A 21,583-nucleotide genomic window follows, 5' to 3' on the forward strand; every position below is an offset into this window, starting at 1 on the left:
CTCCTGTTTTGCTGGCGTGGCTTCCGAGAGGCAGAGCCGCTTCGTCTCTGATGGTGGGGGTTTTCGACCGAGTGGGTCCCGCCCGAGGGTATCGATTTGCCCAGTCCTGTGAATGGGGTGACCTCTGGGCTCCAGAACGTGTGCGCTCATCACGTGCGCGCTCATCACGTGCGCGCAGACCAAAACGGGACCGCGCCTCCATCACACTCTGGGCGGGAGTGGCCCAGAGGGCAGAGCTTCGAGACACTTGCTCTGTGGACAAAGAGAAGCTGCCCGGGGCCAGGGGTAAGCAGTGTAGCCGGCTGGTCAGGGGCCTGGAAGGGGAGACGCTAGGACACGGAGGACAAGGAACCTGAGAAGCCTCGTGTCCAGGGGCAGGCCTGGCCCCTCTCTCTGCTCAGACCCTGGCCAGGACGGCCCGGGCAGAGCGCTGGGGGCTCGAGGGCACCACATCAAGGGCCCTCTGCACAGGCAGCTCTCGCTCAAAGAAAACCCAGGAGCTCCGCCTTCCTCCGCGGGGATTTCCCTCCCGAGAGGACGAGCGAGACGTTTGAACCACGCAAGTCTACGTGCGCAGGCCTTGCTGAGTCACCTGGGGCCCATCTCTCGAATAAAGTACCAGGGAACCAGTGATAATCATATAGTCTCTATTTATTATCACAACAAGTAATTCACAGCAATGGCCGCATGAAAATGGGGGTCACAGAGCACCATGGATGAAATGATCCCACTGACGTGACCGGAAGCCCACCCCGCGAGCCGACGTCCCACGGGCGCGCGCGGGAGGGAGGCGGCCCGGGGCCACCACCGAGTGGATGACGGAGGTGCTTCCTGTAGCTGTTACAATAAGCATTTATGGTTTTTACAAAAACACCAAAGCTGTTACTTCTTCACACTTAGAAAACACCGTAAAGTTATTTTTAACAGACGCTTTCAGTCATTTGGCAAACCTTGGTTTTCCTCCCAACAACAGCACAGCCGCCGCCATCAAGAGGGGAAGCCCCCTGAGAGATGCCCGCCCTCCCCCTTCCCCCGAAATCCAGGAAGGCGCTGGGCCGGGAGGACTGCTCGCCTAGACTGGGCTGACGTCCCCGCCCTTCCCGGTCTACCATTCTAGAAGGCGCTCTCCAAACCGCTCTTTAAAAGTGTTCAGGTCCACGGAACAGCCCGGAGGCCTTCCTCCGCCCTCCACGGGACGGGAGGAGTCCCTGCGGATCCCCACACGGCCCCTCCCCGTCCTCCGGGCACCTGCGGGCTCCTCAGATCTGTCTGCAAGGCGGCATCCGGCATCACAGTGACAAGAACCTTCCAGAGACCCTCCGCCATGGGCGCCCAGTGGCGCCCGTCAGGCCTTCAGCAGGGCCACCTTGTGCTCCGGGACAGAGTCTTCGCTGATGTTGTAGGGCTGGGTCCCGGGTTCCTGCTTCAGGTACTTCTCTGCAGAAGACACAAGGTTTCAAACACGAAAAAAGCCAAGTGAGGAGGGGTCAGTTCGAAGATCGGGAGGCACGGCCGGCACTTCGGGGCCCCGAGAGCAGGGAGCCGAAGTCCCCAGCGCTGAGCTGGCTCCACCTCATTCACCTCCCCACTCTGTGCCCCGAGGGCCCTCCCTGCTCCTGGACGGGTCCTGCCATGAGGCTGGGCGCAGTCTGCAGATCCAGCTCCCAGCCTGAGCGTCAGGCTGCTCCCAGCAGCAACATGGACGAACCTCACAGATGACACGCTGAGCCGAGGAAGGCAGACGCAAAAAGAACCCTTCCAGTCCCACTACATGAAGTTCTAGAGCAGGCTACACTGAGGGGCGGTGGGAGAAATCGGAACAGTGTTCATCCCCCCGGGGGCGGGTCCCTGGAGGGGGAGTGAAAGAGGGACCTTCTGGAACGATGGAGATATAACCCCCCTCCCGACGGGACACCCGCCACGTCCATCCATCAGGACGCAAAACCACATCTAGGGTCTGTGCGCTTTGCGGTGGGTCAACCACGCCTCAATTAAAGACACACAGGAGGTCCTACCAAATAAAATGCCAGAGCAGGAGGGCGCCCTGACAACCTGCCCACAACCCTGGCCTCGCGCAAGGGCTCCCCGCTCTCAGACTCAAGCACCGACCCTCCCGTCTTGCAGGATCTCGGTTCTGCTGCCATGACCGCAGCGGTGGGCAGCCGCGCCCTCTCCAATGACTGGCCCACCCACCTGCTTCTTCCAGGGTGGAGAAGTACAGGACGCCCTTCAGGTCAGCAGACAGCAGGACACGGAGAACGGGAACCTGTGGGACAGACAAATGGTGATTCCAGGTGGCAATGCTCCTACCGTCACAGCCCACGCCACAGGCTGTCCCAGACGTCTGCACGGGTGAACACTTCCTGGAGGACACAGAGACGAGTGCCCTGCAAACACAGCACAGCACAGCACAGGACGGACATGAGCAGCGTCCCGCGGCCAGATGCCACGGAGCTCGCTGTGTGACATGAGGCAGATCGTTCAGCTTCTCTGGGCCTTGGCATCCTCATCTCAACATGGGGACAGTGATGACACAGACCTCCCAAGCGGCTTCAAGAGCAGCTGCCGGCACCCACCTGCAGGCCGATGAGGGCCAGGGTGGCGCCCCGCTTGTGGAAGTCCTCCAGGAGCTCCCCGAGTCCCAGCACCACCGTGTAGTCAATGCTGAAGATGTGGGTGCAGTCCAGGGCCACCGAGCGTGGCGGGGATGCTGGGGGACAAGGGAGCAGTCACACTCGGGGAAGCCACTAGAGGAAGCCCCGGCCAAGGGCGTGGGGCCAAGCAAAGCCATCGAGAGCTCCACCCCAGCAGGCACAGGACGGGATAGGACAGGGACCCGAGACCCTAGCTGTTGGAGGACAGCAGCAGCGGTTTCCCTCACAGGGCAGGGAACGGGCCCTTCTCCCCTAAATACCAGCTGCCGGAGGAGGGGCCTGAGGAACAAACACTGGGAAACCGCAGGACATCCATCTGACACGCCCGAGAGCCCCTGGACCTGAAGGTGGGCAAGTTCCTCCCGAGCAGCCTGGGCAGGGTCTTGGGGTCCAGGAGGAGCCAGGCTCCTGAGAGGGCAGCAGAGAGCTGGGGGTGACTGCAGCCCACAAGGGCACGTACTTTCCAGAGCCCGGCTCAGTACCATCTCGCGGAGGGTCTCGATAGCAGGGAAGTGCAGGCCGCTCGACGGCTGTAGGATCAGCACTGGCCCCTCCGACACCTGGGGATAGCGGTGGGGGGGACGGCAGTGAGTCCTGGAGGCAAGGCGGATGGGGCGGCTCTGCCTGGCTTGGGGGGACAGGGTGTGCAGAGCTGGCGGGAGCCCCTACCCCGCCCCCCACACAGTGGGAGCATGATGGGGTTGTGACAGGAGAGCCACGCCACCCACGAGATGGACGGTCACCTGGCAGTGCCTCAGGCCACATCACACCAAGAACTCAAAACGCAAGGCAGCGGGCCGAGGGGTCCTCCCACAGCACACTTCGCCCACGGGACCCCCCGAGGCCGGCAGGCCCCCAGCGAGGCCGGGACCACCACCTGAATCTTGGGCCTGGCCACGGCGTGCAGGAGGATCACCACGGACACCAGGGTCCCCGCCAGGATGCCGTACTGGACCTCCCAGAAGCACAGCAGGAACGCCACGCAGAGGGGCAGCAAGTCCAGCCCTGCAAGAGGGGGTCCAGCTGAGGGGGGGGCCCCCCGTGAGCCCCGTTCCCAGCTACCCGAGCCCCCAGCAGAGGGGTGCCTGTGTGCAGCTCTTCACGTGGTGAGGAAGGCATCAAGGATCCGGAGCAGCCTCCGAGGGACCCCGTCCAGGGACTTGGGCACGGACGCTGCTGACAGGCCAGGCCAGCTCAGGGACTTGTCAGAGGCAGAAGACCCCGCCCCGCCTGGCAGCCCAGCCCCCTGCCCCCGGTTGGTGGCCACAGTGGGCGCTTCTAACCGGCCCGAGGAAGAACGGCGGTGGGGCCAGGGAGGTCCTGTGACTTTTCTGAGCTGCAGGGGGAGGCAGCCCAAAAGCGGGCGGGCTTGGGGGTCAGTGCTGGAGCCCACCCCAGACGCACGCCTCTCCGCAAGGGCCCCCCCGGGCTTCACGTCCATGGGTGGCTTCTGCTGTGTCCCCCCCAGCATGTTAACTGAGGTACACCGGTGCACATGTCAGGGCTGTCCTGAGATGGCACACAATGACACACGTGTGCCCTGGCACGAACAGGCACAGGCAAAATCATGCTTCCTTTCTCTGGGTAACTCTTGCGGGCTGACGAAAAAGGAACCAGAGAAGCCACACGAATGCTTCAGCCACTTTGAGAAGCCAAAGAGAAAACCTGTCGTGACAGAGAACCGCAGGGTGGGGACCCCTAAGCCGTCGTGAGCGGTGGAGAAAGGGAGGCTGAGCCGTGTGCCCGCCGGTCCCCGCAAAGCCCCGGCTCCCCTGGCTGGGCCGGTGGGGGCAGCGGCCGGCGGGGGGCGGCGACCTCGGCGCGACGCCCGGGAGACACGTACTCTTGACGCGCCACAGCGTCCCCAGGATCTTGGTGTCGAAGAGGGGGGCCACGGCCATGATGATGACGGCGGCCAGGGCGGACTTGGGGATGTAGTAGAAGAGCGAGGTCAGGTAGTCGAGCGACAGCAGCACCAGGGCTCCTGCGGGGCGGCAGGGCCGTGACCTTGTGGTCCCGCCGCCCCGACCGCGCCCCCCGCGAGGGCCCCGACCGCGCCCCCCGCGAGGGCCCCACCCGGGGGCACAGCGCGGCGCCAGAGCCCACTGTGCCGCCCCCGGGGCCCCCTCCTCTCCTTTCCTCCCGCCTCCCTGCGTGGACCCGGGAACGCGGCGCGCATGTGCGCGACGGGGTGCTCACCTGTCATCAGGCCCCCTGCTGGGGTGCACACCCCCGACTGGGCATTCACAGCCGTCCTGGAAGGCAACAGAGACCCGTCAGTGGCCGGACCGGGACAGCAGGGGAGGCATCCGTCCACACACTGTGGCTAGGCTCCCGGAATGGGGGCTCCGAGGGACCAGGAGGCCCCACTGCCGGCACCTAACAGAGAGCCTGACGCTAGAGGGCGAGTCTCCCTCCAAGGGGGACCCCTGGGGCTTCTCAATTAACGCAAGGTAACGGGTCAGAGAGAGGTCCGGATGGAAATCCAGATAGCCAGCAGAGGAGCCTGAAACGAGACTCCATGCAGAGAGCTGAATGGCCGCCTCCCACCCCTTTATCCACAGAAGCCCCGACCTCCAACACCTCAGAAAGGGTGGTTTTGGAGAGAGAGCCACTGGGGGGGGTGATTAACTTACTGGGGGTGTTGTGTGGGCCCTACTCCTCTGTGCTCGTTAGAAGAGGACACGGGGACACGCAGAAGCCAGGGCACACCGAGGAAGGACCATGTGGGGACACGGGAGGTGGCCGTCTGCAAGGCCAGGGGAAAGGCCGCAGGAGCCAGCCCTGCCGGCGCCTGGGTCCCGGCCAGCCGGCCCCAGAACGGTGAGAAAGCGCTCTCTGCTGTTTACGCTGCCTGGTCTGTGGCATGTGTCACAACAGCTCTGGCAAAATAATACCTCCCTGGTCGCGGAGCGCCTGGCTGTTAGAAATGATGACACAGAGGCTTATTTTTCCTGATGGGCTGATATGGAAAATGCTGTTAAAGGGGGGGGAATCCCACTTCGTGTGCGTGCACGTATGTGTATATAAATCATATGCAGAAGCGCACACACACAATGTATAAACAGAGAAAAATCTAAAAGGAGAAACACCACGATTCTGACAGCGACGTTTCTCTGGGCTGTGGGATTAGAAGTTAATTTGGCCTCTTTGGAAAAATGCACTCAGACCGAACTGCCAGGAAAAGCATTTTCCGCCAAAGAACTGGCCCTCGGGCCACGTTTCCCGTTGTCACCAGCAAGACCAGAGGCCACGACTTGATTCCAGTGATGGCACCGGACCCTGCCTCCCCTGCACTTCCGATGCCCCCAACGGTGACCTGGGCCCGCCCCCGTGCCTCCGGGAACGACTGCATCCGTCCGTCCGTACGTGGCCATGGAAAGCCTGCTCCTGAGCCCCCTCCAACAGCCAGAGTTGGGCAGAATTCCAGTAATTAGCTGAATACAGAATTTTTCCAGTACCCACTACATGCAAGACATTGTGCTAGGAGCCAGGGGATACAAAACACAACCTTGCCTGAACAGGCCTGCAATCTAGTTACGCCAACGAGAGCATATACACAGCTGCGTTGAAGACGGTTCGAGGCTTTATTTCCTAAACGCTCGTACAGCACCTCCCAGATCACCAGGGCCACGCTACGTGATTTTCAATAAATGCTCTAAACCGCTTTCCGAGACTCGACTCTGTTTTACAGAGGAGGAGGCTGGGGTGTGGGAGGTGGGGCAGAGAGCCCTGCGCCCCCTCAACGCAGTGTTCCGGGGTGTCCGGAAGGCGCAGGCCTCACACACGCTCGGCGGGAGTCCTGGCACTGATGCCCCCCCTTCTTGCAGCCGCAGGCCGCCCTCCCACCCGCCTCTCGCACGGGTTCCACAGCGACCCCAGCGAGAGCCCGCACCTCCTCAGGCGGAGCTGCTGTCCTTCCCGGCCCCGCTTTCTTTCAGGAATGAAGTCCAGCACCAAGAGGCTGGGAGCAGGCTGTGCAAGGGAGCTTTTTATGTTAAACCAGCACCGCACGTCGGCGTGAAAAACACCAGCCGAGATGGTGAAGGAACAGAGCCAGCCCCCTCTGCCTCCCCGGGGAGCAGGTGACTGATGGGGACGGAGGGATGGGGAGACGGACAATGGCCTCAGGACAGAGCCGAGAGCCCGCTGGGGGGAAGCTGGTTCTTCGAGCAGGACAAGCAGCCTCTGCCCTGGGCTGGGACCTCCCTGCAGACACAGTGAAGGGGACACGTGGTTACTCACCGTCCAAAGCTGCCTGTGACCGGGTAGGAGGAGAAGAGGGAGCCCAGGATGTTGGTCAGGCCTGGGGAGAAAACGGAAGGAAAGGCTCATCCGGGAGAAGGAGCATAAAACGGAGGGAGACAGAGCTGGGGGGGCGGGGAGGACAGAGATCAGAAGGGACCCCCCCCTCCCCGTGAAGACGAAGCAGAGGAACGACCCGGAGACGCCCTCTCTCTGGGAAGCACAAGACAAACCACGGTCTTTGCCAAGTGTGCTGAGGTTGGATCTAGCTATAGAGTAACTCTGACCTCGGCCCTGCCTCTGAGAGGTCAGCGTGTCTTGTCCGTGGATAAGTGAGACAGGAACCCCGCCTGCCCGGAGTGGGGTCAGCCGAGCACAGCAAGCGTGCACAGACAGGCCCAAAGCACCCAGGAAGCCCACTGGCATCCCCCATCCTCTGAGTTCTTTTAAACCCACACTCCTTTCGTGAGATGACTGGCCAAGGTGAGCAGCAGCAGGTCATGGCCAGTAAGCTGCCCTCCCCATGTGCCTCTGATTCATCTACAGCAGATGCACCCACACCTGAAGCCGGGCTGGGAGAAGAGAGGTAACCAACCCGAGTTCATCCCCACTGGCTCATCAGCATCTGCCTCCTGCAGGGGCCTTCACGAGGACCACCAGGGGAGTTCCCGCTGTGGCTCAGTGGTAACGAACCCAACTAGGATCCATGAGGATGCAGGTTTGATCCCTGGCCTCCCTCCGCGGGTTAAAGGATCTGGGGTTGTCATGAGCTGTGCTGTAGGTGGCAGATGCGGCTCAGATCCCGTGTTGCCGTGGCTGTGGTACAGGCTGGCAGCTGCAGTTCCAATTCAACCCCTAGCCAGGGAACGTCCGTATGCAAAAAGACCACCGCTGTTTCCTGAGCTCTGCAAAACCCACAAGTGGTGACAGGTTCAAGGCCTGCTCTCGAGACAGCTCGGATGACACCTCGAACACACCCCTCCAGACAGTCCTCTCTCAGCCACCTGCCCCCGACTGCAGGGAGGCTCAGGGCAGGGGGGCCTCAGCACCACCGGCATCACCCACACCCCAGCCGCCCGCCGCTGGAGTCTTACCAATGGCCAGCAGCTCCTGGTTGGCGTCAACACGGTAATTGTTTTGAGAAGCTAAAGAGAAAGGACGGAAAAAACACTGTCACTAGATATATATATATATATACACATATCATCGGGAAACTATTTATGAAATGATCAAACAGGTTACCAATTTCTCCCTACAGCATTGCCTGTGTTTGGAAACTATAAGGTATGAACACAGCTCAAATACATACACATGTGCAAATGTGTATGTGTCTCTGTGTACAGTAGGAAGATGCAGATTGAAATGTTAGCAGCAGTTAATTGAGAAAACAAGGGAGATTACAAGTCGTTTGTTTCTTCTGTATCCACGTCTACACTTTCAACACCTTGTGCGAAAAACATGCGCTGCTTTCATAATAAGGGGAGGATGTTTTAAACTAAAAAAGCTCTCTGGTCACAAGTCAAGATGACTAGCAAGTTTCAGAGCGATGAGCAGGAAGATCTGGGGATCTATGGAGGGGCGCGAATCTAAGAGAGTTGGCAAACCCTCTGTAAAGGGCCAGACTGTCGATATTTGAGGCTGTGAGGGTCATGCCCTCCGTCACAGCTGCTCAGCTCCTGCTGCAGCATGAAGCACATTAAGCAAAAGCCCATGCGCCAAGAAAAGCTTCTTTGTGAGCTGGGGTACGAGTTTCATGTGCTTTTCACCAAATCTTCATCTCTGTTAAATTTTTTTCTCCAAACATTTAAAAATGCGGAAGCCAGAGTTCCCATCGTGGCGCAGTGGTTAACGAATCCGACTAGGAACCATGAGGTGGCGGGTTCGGTCCCTGCCCTTGCTCAGTGGGTTAACGATCTGGCGTTGCCGTGAGCTGTGGTGTAGGTCGCAGATGCGGCTTGGATTCCACGTGGCTGTGGCTCTGGTGTAGGCTGGTGGCTGCAGCTCCGATTGGACCCCTAGCCTGGGAACCTCCATATGCCAAGGGAGCGGCCCAAAGAAATAGCAGAAAGACAAAAAAAAAAAAAAAAAAAAGCAGAAGCCATCCTTAGGTCGCAGGCAGCAGGCAGTGGTTTACGAAGCCCTGACTTAAGAGATTGACAAGCTTTACAAACAACCAGAAGAGATCAGCTGACTTCAAAAGAAAATGGAAAGTTTTCTAAGTAATAGACGAGATGAGAAAAAGCTGTCAGATGCAGATTCCAAGACACACCCCCTCCAAATTATTAAAAAAAAAAAAACGAAGAAAAAAAAATATGAACTGAACAGGCTGCAAATTGAAAAGCAGTGTGGTCTTGGGCGACTGCTGGCATCTGCAAAGGAAAATGCTTTAGATGGACACTGGCTGAGCCCCTCTGAAACTGACTGAGGGTCCAAATGCTGGAACTTCGGAGAAGGAAATGCAATCTTGGCACAACCAGAGCTGGGCAGTGAACACAATTTAGGTGGTCACAATAAGATAAAGCTGCGTGTTTTTGAATTTTAATCTCTGTAGTCATTCAAACAGGTTAGATTAAGGAGGACTTAACCCTGTTATAAAACAGAATGAACATGTCATCCTCAGGGACAACACCGAGCTACGAGTCCAGGGACCTAACACAGAAGCAGGGACCTGTGATGGGTTTGGTAATCTTAGCTCAGGTGGAGGGAGTCAGGGTACCGAGCGGCAAACCTATAAGCAGATTAACATTTGCCGGCATCTCCAGGGGTGGAGCAAGAACAGCCAGATGTGCTCAGCCAGCTGGAAAGGGTATCTTGTCACATTTCTAGGAATTTTTCTAATAGATTATCAAATACAGCCATTATTACCACTTAAATGAAAATTTTCAATAAACTACATTAAAACAAAGATGGAATGTGTCACTTCCTAATTTATTTTACTATCTTTCATTACGACCGATAACCGATGAAGTTATTTAACTGAAGTTACTTAACTGAAGTTAACCTGAAGTTATTTAACTGAAGTTATTTAACTGAAGATGGGGGCTATTTCACATCTCTACTAAGATCTGTTTCACCTAAGATTGTTGTTTGCCTCTGGACCCGCCTGCGGCATGCAAAAGTTCCCGGGCCAGGGATCGAACCAGTGCCAGAGCTGTAACCTGAGCCACAGCAGTGACATCACTGGACCTTTAACCCACTGTGCCGCCAGGAAACTCCCTGCATGTTCGGTTTGATGTCAGCTAGCAGGGGGAGTGTGTACACCACGCACAGAAAGTTCAACTGGCAAAGGCTTTTATATGTCCACAGAGAGGGAACTGACAAATATTTCCAGCTGCCAGAAAAGATTTTTCATTGAAAATCCATTTTTACCACGGCTTAAAAAACAAAAAACAAACAAACAAACAAACCATAAACACGTATTACTTAGATACAAATTCAAAGTTTCAAACATCAGAGCAGATGAAAACAAGCTGAGCAGGTGAGCGAGGCACGTGGGCTGCAGGCTGACGCCAGGGAGGGAGTGGGTGGCAGGCATCTTACCAAAGGATTTGGCCACTGCAATGCTCTCCAGGAGACCCATCAGAGGCACCACGGCCAGCCCGGCTCCCATGCCCTGGGAGAGGAGAGAGGGATGGTGAGCCACCCTCTGGGGAAGGAGGACAGAGACCTCTGGCCAGGCAGTGGCTCGCCCATGTCACAGAAGTGAAGGTATTTCCGCTGCGGGGCTGTGAGTTCACACTGCGAGGAGCACAGCACAGAGCAGAACACAGCACACTCCTGCTCTGCCAGTATCCACAACGGCCAGGCTCCCTGGGTGTGTCCCCCGAGGCTGTGCCTCACATGGTGTCTGCAGGTTGTGCCCCAGCGGGACCTCACTCCTCCCTGTCCGTGCGCCAGAGATGCCCCCTCCAGGGGATGCCACAGTCCTCACTGAGCTCAGCTGCCTGGCACTGAGCCGACGCAGCAGGGATAGAGAGCCAGGCCCGGGGCCGCCGCAGGCTCCCGCCTCTACCCACCTGCACCATCTCGGTGAAGGAGATCGTCCCGTTGGTGGTGGTCACTGAGAAGGGGGGGATGCTGGGATCGGGGAGGCCCTCGGGTGTCTTCCCAGTCAGAACAAAAGGCTGGTATCCTGTTACCTCGAAGGAGTAGGCGACCAGGGCAGCAAAGGAGACCACCAGGGCATTTCGAGCTAGGACAGACAGGGAGAGACCACCGGTAAAACCTGGGTGCTCTGGGTAATGGGGGCCAATACGCCTCAGGAGGTGGAAGACCCCAACCCGGGCTGGGAAACAGCACGGATACAAGTGACTGTGGGACAGCCATAAACGCGTGACATCATGGAAAAGGCACGAAGGAGAAACCGGGGAGTGGTGACACACAGGGCTGGCATGCACGTCACCTACAGGTCACCAGTGTGTGCACAGCCAGAGGCATAGCTTGAAAGACTTTGAGACCAGATGTCCTAGGCAAATGCCACCTCGGGATGGAGTAAGAGAGCAAGCTTACCCTGCCGCTGCCTGAAACAACTAGAAACTGGACAAAACATACGGACTAAAGAAATACATATGTATATATATAAAATCTCCAAACATCTCCCAAACCGAACTTCTAAAAGTGAAAACCATAATGTCCGAGGCAAAAAATACACTGCGATTAAAAACAGATTCGCTACTTCAGGGGAAAAGACTAGTGAACTTGAAAAAGTAGCAATGGAAGCTACTCAAAATGAAACACAGAGAGGAAAAGAAAGACTGAAAAATTGTACAAAGTATCAGTAGCTATGGAACAATTTCAAGTAGCCTAATATACATGTGTCAGAATCCACAGAGAGCGTCTGTGGAATGGCATGGGGGGACAGCACAAAGAGGTGAAGAAATAATAGTGGTGTATTTCTTCAAAAAAATTTTTCTTCCCAGGCCAGGGGTCAAATCGGAGCTATGGCTTCCAGCCTATGCCACAGCCACAGCAACTCAGGATCTGAGCTGCATGGGACCTACACCACAGCTCACAGCAACACTGGATCTTCAAGCCCCTGGGCAAGACCAGGGATCAAACTGGAGTCCTTATGGATGCTAGTTGGGTGCATTACCATTGAGCTACAATGGGAGCTCCTATTTTTCCAAATTTGATAAAAACCACAGACCCACATATCCAAGAATGTCAATGAATCACAAGCCTAAGACTACGGGAAAAAAATACATACCAAGGCACATCATAACCAAATTGCCTAAAACCAATAATAAGGAGAAGATCTTATAAGCAGCCAGAGAAAAAGGTCGTATCTAGAGGAAGGTAACAACGACAGCAGACTTCTTGCAGGAGACTAAGCAGGCCAGGAGACCGGGGAATGGCATTTTGAAAGTGTGGAGGGAGGAAAAAAACCTGCATAGAATTCTATAGTCAGCAAAGCTACCTACCAAAATGAAAGTAAAACACTGACTTTCTGGACAGACAGAAGCTGAGAGAATTCACCACTCTTCCTGCACTACAGGAAAAAATATAGAAGATTCTCCAGGCAAGGAAAAGGACACAGACAGAAATCTGGGCCTACACAGAGGAATGAAGAGCAGTAGAAATAGTGACGATGGGGGGGGGGGGGCTTTGCTCTCATTTACACATCTTTAAAAGCATATTTAAAGCGGCAATACAGATGCAAATTATTGCCTTTGGAATGGCTAAGCAATGAGATCCTGCCGTACAGCACTGGGAACTATACCTTGTCACTTATTAGGGAGCAAGATAATGTGAGAAAAAAGAATGTGCATATGTACGTGTGACTGGGTCACCTTGCTGTACAGTAGAAAATTGACAGAACATTGTAAACCAGCTATAATAGAAAAAAATCATTATTAAAAATAAATACATAAAGTGGCAATAACAGTATGACTGGGGGGTCAATAACAGACATTAAAGAAAAACACGGCAACCCCAGCATCAAGGCCAGAAGCGGAGAAATGTACTTACGTATCCTGTCATAAGGTTCTTACCAGCAACATGAAGTTGCCTGTACACTGGAAACCCTCAGATATGGTTGAGTACGAGAAACCCTAAAGCAACCACTGGACGCAAACAAGCAAGCACATGCACAAAACACACATGTGGCAATTAAAGCCCACAGGCCAAGAAAAGGAATAAAAAAGAATCATATAAAATAATCGAAAAGATGGAGAAAGAGAAAGGGCAACAAAGAAGAAATGAGACACTGGAAGCACACTGCCCCTCAGTTAAAGCCAGACTGTTGGGGAGCATCACAAAACAAGATCCGTCCCACACGCCGCTGCCCACAAAAGACACACTTTAAATACAGAGATGTAAGTACGCTAAACAGATTCAAGGCAAAAGGATGGGAAAAAATGTGCTAATACTAATCAAAAGAAAGCCAGCACAGCTCTACACCAAAGTAGATTTCAGAGTAGAGCGCATTGTCAGGAGAAAGAGGGTCAGTCCAAAAGCTGTAATCCTCCAAGTGTCTGTACCTAGAAAGTCTGTTCTCTGACGAGAGTGGAATTACCTTCGAAATCATAACAAGATACTGATTGGAAAATCCCCAAAACTTAGACACGAACTCCTAAAAAGCTCCTGGTTCAAAGAGGAAATTAAATAATCCACTTCTGAGTAAGTCAAAGGAAAAGTCAAAATGGAAATGAGGACGTATTTAGAGCTAAACGAAAATGAAAACCTAACCTATCAAAATTGTGGGATGCAGCTAAAGCAGTGTTGAGAGGGAAATTTATGATCCTAAACACTGTAGCAGAGGAAAAGGAGGGCTCCAAGACTGCAGCTTCCGCCTCGAGGACTTGCAAAAGGTAAAGTTAAACCCACAATCAACGAAAGCAAGGAAATAATAAAGATCTGAACAGAATCAATGAACTAGAAAATAAAAGCAATAGAGAGATGAACGCAATCAAAAGTTGGTTCTGGGAGATCAATAAAACCTATACACTTCCAGATCAATTGATCAGGAAAAAAGGCAGGTAACCTGGGAGCAAGCGAAATGGGGACACTAATATCCCTTCCTCAAGACTACTGGGAGAACCAAAGGCAGTGACTTCTGTGAAGTGCTTTGTAAGCATCCAGGGCTGAACGTCCGATTGCACCTCATTCAATTTCTGCACGTCTCTACCTTTCCATCTGCAAAAGGGTAAAAATGACAGCTGTTCTATCTCCCTCACCAGGAGATCTTATGGCTAAACAAATTTTCTACAAATCTCTGAACAAAAACAAGGTACTGCCATAGTTTCAACGTGCTCTTGTCCAGCTAAGATATACGCTGAAACCATGATTTTTGAAAAAAACACTTGGAAACTGAGTCACTAGTTTCCTAAGATGTTACATATTCTGGAGAGAAGAGAGACAGAGACAACAGCCCCTGAGAGGCCTATGGGATTTTGAAGCAGCATTTCTCAGCCCCCAGCACACCTGTGAGTCACCCAGTGAACAGGTTACCATGCGGATTCTGTGTCAAAGGTCTGGCTGGGCCTGAGAACCTGCATTTCCAAGAAGCTCCCGGGGATGCCCAGGCTGAGGTCCAAGGCCACGTGTTGAGGGTTAAGGTTTTAGACAGTCGAGCTCAGACATTCTGGCAAGTGAATCATGCCAGTACCAGGTAGTGGCAAAGCTGGGACCTGAAGCCAGGTGCTTCCACCATAAACCCCAGGCTCTTCCACTCTCCCAAGGGCTCAGCATTTACCCACTGCCTCCAGGCTGCAGAAGGGGGTCTGGTGGGTGACTCTAGGGACTGGGGACCAGCTGGAGAAGCCAGAGGTGACTCAAAGGCTAAAATCTAGCCCCTCCTCTGTCCCAGAGCTGGCTGGATTTCATGGTCGCTGAGAGCAAGGCCCAGCAGGGCAATTTCCATGCCCCTCAGCTCTGGGAATGGGAAGGCCCAGGAGATATCAAAGCTTCCACGCTTGGCTGTACCTGCTGTCCTCTCTCCATGTTGCCTACCGGCCGCTCACTGGAACAATTTCCAGCCCCTCCTCCCGCCCTGAGATGGCCCTTCGACCAGCCAATGGTCTCACTGACCCTCCTCAGCGCCCAGCCTTCTACATGAGCTTTTCCTTACAGACCCTCTCATTAACTCTGACTCAACCTGTTGATTCCAGGCCTGAAGCAAAATGCTTCTCTCATGACTGCACGACTGCAGCAGGAATCAGCTCGTCTCACCGCAGTGTGTCTTCTCCTCCAGGGACCTGCCAGGGCCTCTGGACTTTGGCACGACTGACCTCCTGGGCCAGACCATTCTTTGCTGGGGGGCGGGCTGTGCACTGCAGGCTGTTTACCAGGATCCCTGGCTGACACCCATCAGAAGCCAGAAACAGCCTTGCTTAGCAGTGTCAATCAAAGATATCTCTGGAGTTCCCCTCGTGGCACAGTGGAAACGAATCCAACTAGGAATCATGAGGTTTTGGGTTCAATCCCTGGCCTCACTCAGGGGGCTAAGGCTCCAGCATTGCCGTGAGCTGTGGTGTAGGTCGCAGACGCGGCTCGGATCCCGCATTGCTGTGGCTCTGGCGTAGGCCAGTGGCTACAGCTCCGATTAGACTCTTAGCCTGGGAACCTCCACATGCCATGGCTGCAGCCCTAGAAAAGGCAAAACAAAACAAAACAAAACAAACAAACAAACAAAATCTCTGGACGTTGCCACACGTCTCCTGGGGCACAAAACCATCTGAGAACTGCTGCTGCCAAACAGGGTTCGCAGTGCTGGCTGCACGTCAGCACCACCTGATGACAAACGCAAGGATCTCGAGGGGTGGGACTCAGGCTCCCGGGGTGACAACACGACCCCGGGTTGCGCAGGAGAGCTGTGGAAGTGGTCCCTCAGCCAGGAGGCCCCCTCACCTGTGGTGGCAGTCCAAACCAGCCCGTGGCTGAGCCGCACGCCAGGAGGCATCTCGGGATGGACGGGAGGCACGTGGTCCCGCATCAGCTTCAGCACCAGCAGCAGCACCATGCAGACCAGCCCCAGCACCGCATCACCCACCCTGCAGAGAGACACGGGGTCGCGGCCCAAACGCGACAACAGCACAGGCCTTCTGACCTTCAACTGCTGCTTCTGCTAGAAAGCTTCCTCTCCTGACTGCTCTCCTTGCTCCTTCCTAAGAAACCTGTGTCCCTGTCCCACTTCAAAGCTTTATTCAAAACTCAGTAAGTATAAAGGCCCTGGGAGTTGAGGCCTAGATCACAATGGCGTCGGGGTACCAGCTCTCAGTATCAGTCTCGCAGCTCTCTGGGCTGCAGGTGCCTCGTGAGCTCCAGAAGACTCGATTCTGACCGCCCATGATGCTCTCTATCGCCAACAGCCTTCGTGAGGACGGCCCCCACCAGGTGCATCTCGCAGGCCAGGGACCCTCAGCAGCAGATGAGAAGGGGAAGGGGGGACAGTCATATAGTCTCTCCCACTCCCCCCAAGTCCTATTTTCCGCTCAGCGCTCCCTCCAGAGAAAGGTCCTGGTCTCTGGATGGGCTCATCTAGGAGGACCTCCCTTTAAGCTGCCTGTTCTCTGGGAGGGGCCCCTCCATCTGAGGGAAGTGCCTGCTGCAAGAACACTCGCCACCTGCTGCCAATCCCCTGGGCATCTGCAGGTCTGCTGGCCTCTGCCTTCCCCTGTGCTATGTTCTTGTCCTTGCTAAGCAATGCACCATTTAAGTGAGAGACTGCCTGCCTTTCCTCTATGTGGTCTCTTCCCACTACAACCACCTGAAAAAGCCCTGCAGGAGAGCACGGTGATTGGTGCTGCCCTGATGGAAGCAAAGTCTCAAGCTTCGCTGACCACCGGGGGCTCTCATTAACCCGACTGATTCAGCAGGTCTGAGCGGCCTGAGAGTGTGTTTCTAACCAGCTCCCAGGTGAGGCCGATGGAGCTCTCAGGGGACTCCTTTCTGAGCAGCAAGGCCCCAGAAGACCCAAATAAATGCCACCTGGGAGTGAAGTGGGGAGGAGGCTGGGAGAGGGTTCTGGAAGGAAAAGCTTCCTATGTGAGAGCAGAAACGTAGCCCCTCGGTACCTGGTCTCTCCGATGTTGTGGAAGGTTTGATACACCTGCAGGAAAAACTGCCTGGGGATGTGCTGCAGTCCCAGCAAATTCTGTTCAAACAGAGATTCTGATTAGACAAGCTTCCTTTGCGACAGCTCCAATACCTCCTAGCCCTGGAATCCCCTGCCACCCAAGGGTCTTCCCAGAGGGCATACCTCCTGGCTCTCCCAAGCCTATCTGTCCCTTCCCAAAACCCTCAAGAGCAGATCAAAGATATTTCGGAAAGAGGGAGTGGGTATGGCGGAGGTGGTGCCCGCGGGCGCCGAAGGCATTTTACAACCTTTGGGATGGACGGCACGTCTTTACAAATAATTTTCCCATCCGAGGATAATCCTCATGGGCGACCTCAAAGCAAGGAGACCGATCCGAGGGCGCCATGGTCAGGAATCTAAGGCGGTCGGGGGTCCTGGCCCCGGTCCCACCCACCCCGCAGGCCCGGCTGCATCTGGGTTGCGGCCCCGTCCATCACCCAGCCGCCCCGCCCTCCACAGCGCACACGCCACCGCCATTGGCCCGCGGTTGCGTCCGTCAGTCGGAGGCCAGCCCGCCGAGCACCGCCCCCGGCCGGAAGGAAAAATCTCGCCCGCGGCTGGTGGAACCGCGGGGGCGGGGCTCCAACGGCCAAAGAGAAGGGCGCTGAGGGGGGCCCCCCACCCCCCAACCCGGCAGGCCAAGTCCTGGGTCCTTGGCAGGGAGAAGGGGTACCACCTTGTGCTTTGGTTCTTTACCTGCTTCGGATTACAAAGGGCAGCCGAGGCCCAGACTCAGGAAGATCAGGTTCCAAGGACCCCCCTCCCCCAACCCAAGGTGCACAACCCAACCCCCCTCCCCCAAGCCCGAAAGGAGACCGCGGAGGGAGGACAGGCACTTCCGTCCTGGGCAGGGGGGCTCCTGCGTGGCCAGGTCAAGAGCACCCGCCACCTCCCCTCAGCCTACAGGCTCTCAGATGGCGGTCACGACCCAGCCAAGGTTTCGAATACCAGGGACGAGAGCTGCCAAGTACAAATGCGTGAAGCAGCTACCCTCTCTCTGCCTTATGAAAAAAGAACATTCTTGACACTAAAAATGAAGGATGATGTTTCCGGAATAAAGGACAGAGCATCCCACGGAACAGCATTTGCCGAGCTTACACTGACATATGTGTGTACATCATCTATAATTTGAATTTACCCACATTGTTCTAGGCTGTTTCCTCCTCTCTGAATGGAAATAAGGCTAAGCCTACCTCCCAGGGGACTTGTGGGAACTGAACACAAGGAGAGCTTAATCCAGCACCCAGCCGGCAGCAGCAGTGACCTGTTGGCTGCTTTACTCTTACACAGGTACCCTCCTGGGCTTCTCATTGTCACTTCCTCACTCGGCCTCCATCTGGGAAGACTGTCACGGGCCAGCCTGGAACTGAGCCTGACCAAAGGAACCACACCTTGGGGAGGTAGGGGTGTGTGTGTGTGAGACCCTAAGTCTGCCTAAGTCTGTTCCATTCAGCTTCAGCTTGGTTCCACTCTGCACGCGCCCACATGGGAGGCAAAACAGCGCCTGCCCTCCGGGCACCCAGAGCCCAGCAGGAGAATAAACGACGTCCTCTGCGGGCTGACGATCGCGGATTCCAGTACTTCTCACAGGTGTTTAAACAGAAACACAGACTTAGGGAAAAAAGGCAGAAAGATGACATCGCCTAGTAAAAGAGCACTGAGGACAACGCGCTTGTTGGAATTTCGGTGGCATGTGTGGGACCTGCGAAGGCCCGATGGCTGAGTGTGCAGCAGGGGCAGCAGAAGAGTCTGGGAGGTGAACCAAGCACTAGGGCATCAAAGCTCTGGCAAGAGCAGGGGCTGTCATCACTGGTCCCCCAAATTACCCATTGTAAGACTTGGCCATCACTCAACATCTCCCCAGAAGTGTCATTTTATTAATGGACACCCCGGGGAGCACCACAGGCTCTGGATCCCAAAACAGCAAGTGCTTGATTGGCTCGCACATATTGGGACCCGGCCTTGGTCCTGTCAGCTGCAGGTGCCCTGGGACCGAGTCGTGTGCCTACCTTGATCTGCCCAAAACCGATAATGATGGCGGCAGCCGAGGTGAAACCTTTAATGACGGGACAGGAGATGAAGTCCAGCAGGAACCCTGGACAGCCAAGAGGAAAGAGCAAACTGGTCCCAGCCCCAATGAGTCAACATGGGCTGAGAGAGGGGGTGTGGGTGGGACTGGGGCTGAGGACTAGTGGAAGGCATGCCCTGTTTGGGCTGGCCTAGAGACTGGGGCCATGGGCACTTCTCCACGCATCCTGGCCTCTGAGCACAGGAGGGGAAGGCTGAGTGCCACCCCTCCTGACACATACCCAGACACACAGGGAGAGCCCTTGGAATGCAAAAGAGGAAATGCTGAAGGCAGGGCATTGCCGGGAGGAAGTGGCTCAGCACCCCAAGAAGAGCAGAACCACAGCCCTGCCCCGTGGCAGGAGAGCCTGAGAGTCTTACCCAAGCGCAGGAATCCCATGCCCAACTGGATGCATCCGGACAGAAAGGCCAGCAGCACAGCATAGGCAGGCTCTCGGAAGGTGTAGAAGGAAACCAGGAGGGACATGATGGCGGTGGGGCCCAGAGTCACGTCTCGGGAGGTGCCCAGAAAGAAATACACGAAGCACCCCATGAAGGCAGAGTAGAGGCCATACTGTTGGGCAGAGAGAATGATGAGTACGCAGGAGGCACGTGGCACACCCACGGGACCCCTGGAGGAGACGGCGGGGCACAGGGATCTGTGCTGTCCATTGTGAATGTAGACACAGCTGCACACACAGGCAGGGTGAACTGCTCACCTTCTGTTATCCAAGGCGTGGACCGGCAGTGATCAGAGCCCTCTTTCTACCCACCCCCAACTGGGGCCTCGTGTGCAGGTGTCTGAGTGCGTGCGTCTGAGAAAGCATTCTTAAAGCCAGGGTGAGTCATCCCGAGGCCCCAACAGGCAATCCAGAACCGGCTTGGTGCGTGCATGTGACAAGTGTGACAAGAGGGCTCATGGCGGCACATATCTGCCCAAACGCAGTCATGTGCTCTTCTCGGTTGTAAACCAAGGCTTCTTGGGCTCCATGAGCTTGGAGCCCTGGGTGTCCCCTTGTCTGGAGGGAATACAATGACTTCTAGCCTGTTCACAGGTGAGGGCTGGGGCTGGAGCACGTCAGGCTAAGGGGAGGGGACGTGGTGGGCAGCAGGGGCAGACATCTCACCTGGGGAGGGAGTCCAGCCACCTCAGCATAGGCCAGCGCCTGGGGAATGACTGTGAGCCCAACTGAGATCCCGGCGATGAAGTCCATCTTCAGTGCGTACCAAGTGTAGTTGGGCAGCCAGGCCAGGAAAGGCAGCCTCTTCTGCATGGTCTCAGTGGACCAGCAGCAGGACATCGGGGCAAAGCCCTTGGGGTGCTTCATAGGGGAGGACATGTCTAGGGTGGGCAGTGGGAGACACAGACCAGCAGTCAGAGTCTGGGCTTCAGAAAACCCAGCAGCAGGTGTAGGAGCCCGGAACTCGGGAGCTGCACAATCGTCTCACCCCCGCCCCCCCGCCCAGGGCTGCAGCCAGATGGGTTAAATCTCCCCCTACCTGGCTGATCTGAGACCGGAAACCAACAGCCTGCGCAGAGGAGGTCTCTGCCGCTTCCCCCACTGCTCTCCCTGAAGCCCACCTGCCCAGACCCTACGTGCTTCTCTCCTTTCATCGTCTCTGGCCGTTGGAATAATGATTGGCCGAAATAATAAATGATTGCTCAATGAGAAATCTCACACTAATTAGTCTCAAGGTTTCTCCCCCCGGGATAATTTGTTTCTTTTTATCCCTCCCCCCCCCAGCCCGCCAGGAAATGTAATGGGTAGAAGTGCAGAGAAAAGCAGGGTCCACGGGGACACCCACGTCTCGCTGGTGGGGGGACTGAGGCCCTGAGGGCTCGGAGGTTTTCCAAGTGCGCACCACAGCAGGCTCCGCCCACTACGGCAGACTGCGGCGCTGGAGTGGGGGGGCTCCGATCCTGAGGCTGCGCATCACCCCAACCCCCACCTGTGGCGTTCGCATCTTTACAGAAGCTCTAGGTGTTCTAGTTGGTTCTAAAAGAACGCCAGAGACTCCCTCAGTAATTCCGAGTGCGCATTCTCTTGGTCTGGGCGCCCCCGGCCCGCAGAGCCCGTCACAAGCCACCCCCTTCCCCTGGCCCCCGCGGGGCTTCTCTGGACAGAACCTGACCCTCACCCCTGAAACCGCCTGCCCGTGATACTGGGGTCTAAGGGCTGGGACCGCACGCTGGCCGACGGTCCGTTGCCCGCCGGCCCCAGTAAGGTGGTGGGTGACAGGGACTTGGCTGGGGACCTGGTGGGTGGGGAGCGGGGTCCCGGCCGGAGGCACTCGCACCCTGGGACCCCGGCCGCGCCACCGTCGGCAGCCCACCGGCGACCCCGGCCCGTCCCCGGCGGCTCACCCACTCCGCGTTGGGCCTTGCCGCCGTTCGCGGCGCACTCACCGGACCGACGCCACAGCTCAGGGTCCCCGGTCGCTGCCGCAGCGGGTCTGCAGAAACCCGAGCGGGCTGGGGGAGTGGGGGCGGGCCCTGGGCGGGGCCTGGTGCGCGTGACCGGGGTGGGCGGGGACAGGGCCG

At 56.2% G+C, this 21,583-nt stretch overlaps 1 protein-coding gene across 1 annotated transcript; it reads right to left on the minus strand.

Annotated features, from left to right (window-relative positions):
- Positions 1–633: 633 nt before the first annotated feature.
- SLC26A11 (solute carrier family 26 member 11) lies at positions 634–21,536 on the minus strand. Its single transcript, XM_047757358.1, has 17 exons — positions 21,449–21,536; positions 20,169–20,383; positions 19,423–19,615; positions 18,984–19,069; positions 16,913–16,992; positions 15,747–15,889; positions 10,916–11,091; positions 10,440–10,512; positions 7,994–8,044; positions 6,900–6,960; positions 4,854–4,909; positions 4,498–4,638; positions 3,532–3,659; positions 3,115–3,214; positions 2,577–2,710; positions 2,194–2,266; positions 634–1,437 (listed from the first exon to the last, which is right to left on the minus strand). The coding sequence occupies exons 2-17, from the start codon at positions 20,379–20,381 to the stop codon at positions 1,346–1,348; spliced, it is 1,800 nt and encodes a 599-aa protein (XP_047613314.1). The 5' UTR covers positions 20,382–20,383; positions 21,449–21,536; the 3' UTR covers positions 634–1,345.
- Positions 21,537–21,583: the final 47 nt, after the last annotated feature.

The sequence above is a fragment of the Phacochoerus africanus genome, chromosome 14, assembly GCF_016906955.1.
Source record: "Phacochoerus africanus isolate WHEZ1 chromosome 14, ROS_Pafr_v1, whole genome shotgun sequence".
NCBI classification, from domain to species: Eukaryota; Metazoa; Chordata; class Mammalia; order Artiodactyla; family Suidae; genus Phacochoerus; species Phacochoerus africanus.